This window comes from Ruditapes philippinarum, unplaced genomic scaffold (assembly GCF_026571515.1).
Source record: "Ruditapes philippinarum isolate M1 unplaced genomic scaffold, ASM2657151v2 ctg16730_1_1_1_1, whole genome shotgun sequence".
Taxonomy (NCBI): domain Eukaryota; kingdom Metazoa; phylum Mollusca; class Bivalvia; order Venerida; family Veneridae; genus Ruditapes; species Ruditapes philippinarum.
In genome coordinates, this window is record NW_026862674.1 from 1 (window position 1) to 5,480 (window position 5,480).

The window sequence follows — 5,480 nt, forward strand, 5'->3', positions numbered from 1 at the left end:
CATGAAAAATAACATTTTTTATCATCATATCTATGCGCTTAAAGCAATGCTTGCTGCATTTTTAAATATGGCGTTAAAGTTTTTAGCGGCTATGTAAGAGTAAATTCGATTGGCCAAATAAACTTTGGAGTCCAGAGTCCAAAATTTGGATAGATTTGGAATTTTAGGTTGTTTTCTATTGTTTCCAGTGAGCTTGCACAATCCTTAAAATGAACTAAGAATGCATAAATATTGTCGAAATGTATTGCACGTTCATTAAAAACATCAGCATCTTTTAAACAATAAAATGTAAGTTGTGTAAACTTAGTAACATATCATCATTTAACACCAATATCTATTTCTAATATATTTTTGCTAACAATTTATAAACATAATTTACCAATGGTTATTAGCATTTATATTAGACAATAAAAATAATAATAACAATATAATTGTTGGTTCCCAATTTAATAGCAGCATAACAGGTAGTTCTTTTGATTTACACAATGATGTTAATTGTACTACGCGTAATGTAATTTACCTCATTACATGTAAAGGCTGTAAAAAGCAATACGTAGGTCAGACTAATCAAAATGTATCATGCAGAATGAATAAACATAGATTTGATATAAGAAATTGTGACGTTAATCCAATTTCACATGTTGCGATCCATTTCGGATCAAACGATAATAAGTGTTCATTGTCAGATTTTTCATTTTTACCTATAGAAATTATAGACAACAACATGGACCGGTTATGTAAAGAATCTTTTTGGATCCATAAATTAAATACTATGATTCCAAATGGACTAAATAATAAAGTATTGTTTGATTTATAATAGGTTACATGAATATTAATATGTTTGTCTATTATCTTCTTCTTATTTTTATCAACACTGTCTAATAGACATCTGTATCACTGTTGATCCATTTTAATTCATGTACCAGCTTTATTTATAGCATAAATATTTGTTTCTACATGTTATCATAGTTTTGCCGCTAAACGCCATAACGTTTTTCGCGCGTTTAACGCGTGTTCCGTTATGACGTCGCTTCCGGTAATTTTATTATGTTTTGCACTGATGAAGGCATATAGCCGAAACGTTTGCAATTAAATTAAATTACTAAATGTTCGTGTTTGTGTGGCTTGTCTGATTATTTTATTCGTTTATACCACACAATGGCATCTCAAGAAGATCCACGACAAATTTTGAAGAAATTAGCGGTAAAACAGATGAAGAGCGCATTACATGCGCGTTTCTTACAAGACTGCATTAATGATGACATCGTACCGAAGGGTCTTCGTCTATCTTTGAAGGTGAGCGTCGGACCAGATGGTAAAGAATTACAGGATGACATAAACAAGCTACTTCATAAAGTAAGTGTTGAAATTTGTGAACGTATTAAAGAGGACCATCTCCGTCACAATGACAAAACAGATAATATGATTGAAAATACGCGACGTTTATTGCAAAATAAACTTACTACTTCCGATTTCTCCAATCTTGAAAATGAAATTACAAGTTACACAGAAGACAAAAAGAATGACATTGTTATTAAACATGAAAAGAAACTGACATATTTGAGAGAAGAAATGAGTAAATCTAGATCTACTTTGAATAAAAACGGAAATCATTCCCCTGTCACCACTGATTCCATATCAACGTCGCCGAAAATTGTAAATTATAATAGTGAACAAGACTGGCAAACGGTAAAAAAGAAACAAAGATCATCTAAATCGACAAAGAAATTTACGGTTAACAAAAATGTTAATAATATTTCAACCAAAGCTGCAACAACTACAAAAACAGGTATAATCCAACCAACCTTAGAAAATCAGAAATCAAAAAACGTGAAAACCCCGGGCACCAAGAAAACATACAGGGAGGCCGTGATCAACGGGGAACCAAAGAATCTGAAAACAAATCAACTGCTACAAAAAATGGATATAGTGTTACAAGAAATAAAGGAAATCGCAATGATAACAACAAAGCAAAATCACGAAGGTTCAAAAAATTCCAGACACGAAATCAATATAAAAAATATAAAAAGCGGAAAAGTCAGATACAACAAGGTAAAAAAACAGTGTTGAACTTATCATCACGCCCAATGTCAGAAACTGAACTGATAGTGCTTGGAAAAGGGTTAGGATTTTGTCCACGATATAATTCGCATGATAAGGTTCGATTAGCGGAAGAAGTTTTTCATTTTTCAAGACGTTTAAGACTAAAAGAGTTCTTCAATGATTTGTATAAAAATGATAACAACGAAAGCGATGATAATAACCAAAAAGAAGAATATCAAAATTTGCCGTTCTATAATAAAACATCATCTACCTTTACCCCACCTAGCGGGAGAGACGTTTATTTGGATTTTTATATTGAGGCTATAAGTAATGAAATTATGCACTCTTCTAAACAAAAACGGTTTCGTCCTAATATATCCAAGCAAACGGTTTCGTCCTAATATATCCAAGCAAGAACTCCAGTCGCTTAAAGACCTATCTCGTGATACAAATATTGTTATCAAAAAGGCAGACAAATCCAATACCATCGTTATAATGGACAGACAGAAGTACATCGACGAAGTGAATCGACAACTGAACGATGAGCGATATTACAAAAAAGTAGAAAAGGAACAACATAATTTGACTAAGTTAAAAATAGAAGAATGTGTAAATGAAATACAGGAAAATAATGTAAGCATTACTAAACAATTTGACATGTTCCCGTCTACTATTCGTACACCTCAATTTTACATTTTACCGAAAACGCATAAATCATATGATGAGAAACTTCCTCTTGGATACCCTGGTCGTCTCATTGTTTCAGCATGTAGCTCCAGTACTGAGAACATAGCGAAATACCTAGACTTTATTTTAAATCCTTATATGCAAACTTTGCCTTCCTATATCAAGGATACCACCGACTTTATAAATAAGGTTCGTAATCTTAAATTAAACAAAGACACCTATATAGTTACCCTTGATGTGTCATCATTATACACAAATATCCCTCATAATGAAGGTATTGAATCTTGTATATATTTTTTACAGAAAGATAAAGGAAACAATAACATCAAAGCTAATGATATAAGGAAATTGTTAAATATTGTTTTACATAATAATTGCTTTGACTTTAACGATCAGAGTTATTTACAAACCATGGGCACAGCAATGGGAAGCCCTATGGCACCTTCTTATGCTTCATTAGTCATGGGTAGACTAGAAGAGCAATTTCTTAACTCTACTTAATATGTAAAACCTGATGTCTGGTTACGTTTCCTAGATGATATTTTTATGATTTGGAATGATTCTTTGGAAACGCTAAACTTTTTTATAGATTCCTTAAATAGTTTCCACCCGAATATTAAATTCACTTACAATATTTCTAAAAGTTCGGTACCTTTTCTTGATGTTTCTGTATCTAAAGACGTAACAGGAAAAATTGTTACCGATATATTTTGCAAACCTACAAATATGCATTTGTATTTAGATTTTACATCCTCTCATCCTTTATCATGTAAGCGTGGTATCCCGTTTAGTCAAGCTAAACGTTGTAGACGTGTCATTTCCGATGACGGTACTTTTAAGCAGTCTTTAGATACGTTAAATAGATATTTTTCTGATAGAAATTATCCTAAATCTATTATTGAGAAAGCGTTTTCTAAAATTGAAGGCATGTCCCAAAATGATGCTCTAAGTCCTGTCGTTAAAAATACTAGTTCAATAATACCTTTTACTGTATGTTTTAATACATCTCTGCCTAATATTGGTGAAATCTTAAATAAATATTGGGATCTATTACTTTTGTCTGATAAGGTAAGCGTTAAAAATATACATACCAAGTTCAAACCTATTTTAGCATATAGACGTCCTAAAAACATTCGAGATTATCTTATGAGAAGTGCTTTACTTGATCGCACATTTTTATCTAGCAAATGTTTACGAAGTAGATGTTCACATTGTAACAATATAATTGTTGGTTCCCAATTTAATAGCAGCATAACAGGTAGTTCTTTTGATTTACACAATGATGTTAATTGTACTACGCGTAATGTAATTTACCTCATTACATGTAAAGGCTGTAAAAAGCAATACGTAGGTCAGACTAATCAAAATGTATCATGCAGAATGAATAAACATAGATTTGATATAAGAAATTGTGACGTTAATCCAATTTCACATGTTGCGATCCATTTCGGATCAAACGATAATAAGTGTTCATTGTCAGATTTTTCATTTTTACCTATAGACATTATAGACAACAACATGGACCGGTTATGTAAAGAATCTTTTTGGATCCATAAATTAAATACTATGATTCCAAATGGACTAAATAATAAAGTATTGTTTGATTTATAATAGGTTACATGAATATTAATATGTTTGTCTATTATCTTATTTTTATTAACACTGTCTAATAGACATCTGTATCACTGTTGATCCATTTTAATTCATGTACCAGCTTTATTTATAGCATAAATATTTGTTTCTACATGTTATCATAGTTTTGCCGCTAAACGCCATAACGTTTTTCGCGCGTTTAACGCGTGTTCCGTTATGACGTCGCTTCCGGTAATTTTATTATGTTTTGCACTGATGAAGGCATATAGCCGAAACGTTTGCAATTAAATTAAATTACTAAATGTTCGTGTTTGTGTGACTTGTCTGATTATATTAGACAATAGAAATAGTTTAACACTTGTCGGTACATAATATATAATTATCATCTATTAAGGTATAATATTAATTATCAGCTAGATAACAAATTACTCTTGAAATATTTGAATGTCTATTCCATGGCAGAACTGTAATGTTCGTCAGCAGCAATGGGATTTAGAATGATTTATAACACTTTCTTTAAAAATCATAATGAGATTCACAAACATATAATTATATTGTTTATTTTTAACTTGTCTAAACGATAGACTGTACACAGTTTTTCTTTTTTCAAAGTGCATAGTGTAAGGATAATTTTGTATATTTTAGTTAAGGTTAATACTAAATCGTTATTTATTTTGTACAGAGAAAATTATACAAAGTATGAAGTAGAGGAAGCTATACAATCAATTTTATATAAAAAACATATAGAATCAAATCCACTTTGATTTGGTAAAACACAACACACAACAAAGAGGTTAAATATCATGTCGAATTATAACTATTAATCATTGTTCTTTAGGTAATCACTTGCACCAAGTCATTAACTCCTTATTATCAATGATTACATTTTTTAATTATTGATTTATATTTAGATATAGGCTAGATAACTTCTTTAAATGCTTTAATACCAGACGAGTACAATACATAAACTGGATAGCCTACCTATTACAGTGTAGCAATACCACGTGACATTGACGTCATTTTCAGCATCATTTGCAAGACAAATATTGCTTGATCGGAAAAGAAAATAGCCGTAAATATTTTATTTCTTCTACTGGAAGTATTTCATTAAATTTGTTCAAGCAATCTTGTTATCTATTTTGCAATTGTTCAGATAC

At 30.9% G+C, this 5,480-nt stretch overlaps 1 protein-coding gene across 1 annotated transcript; it reads left to right on the forward strand.

Moving 5' to 3' along the window:
- Positions 1-2,538: 2,538 nt before the first annotated feature.
- LOC132719850 (uncharacterized) lies at positions 2,539-3,231 on the forward strand. Its single transcript, XM_060703783.1, has one exon. The coding sequence runs from the start codon at positions 2,539-2,541 to the stop codon at positions 3,229-3,231; it is 693 nt and encodes a 230-aa protein (XP_060559766.1).
- The last annotated feature ends 2,249 nt before the right edge of the window (positions 3,232-5,480 follow it).

Excerpts from the sequence above, each read along its gene's own strand:
- LOC132719850 (XM_060703783.1), top strand. The coding sequence starts at position 2,539 with ATGGACAGACAGAAGTACATCGACGAAGTGAATCGACAACTGAACGAT.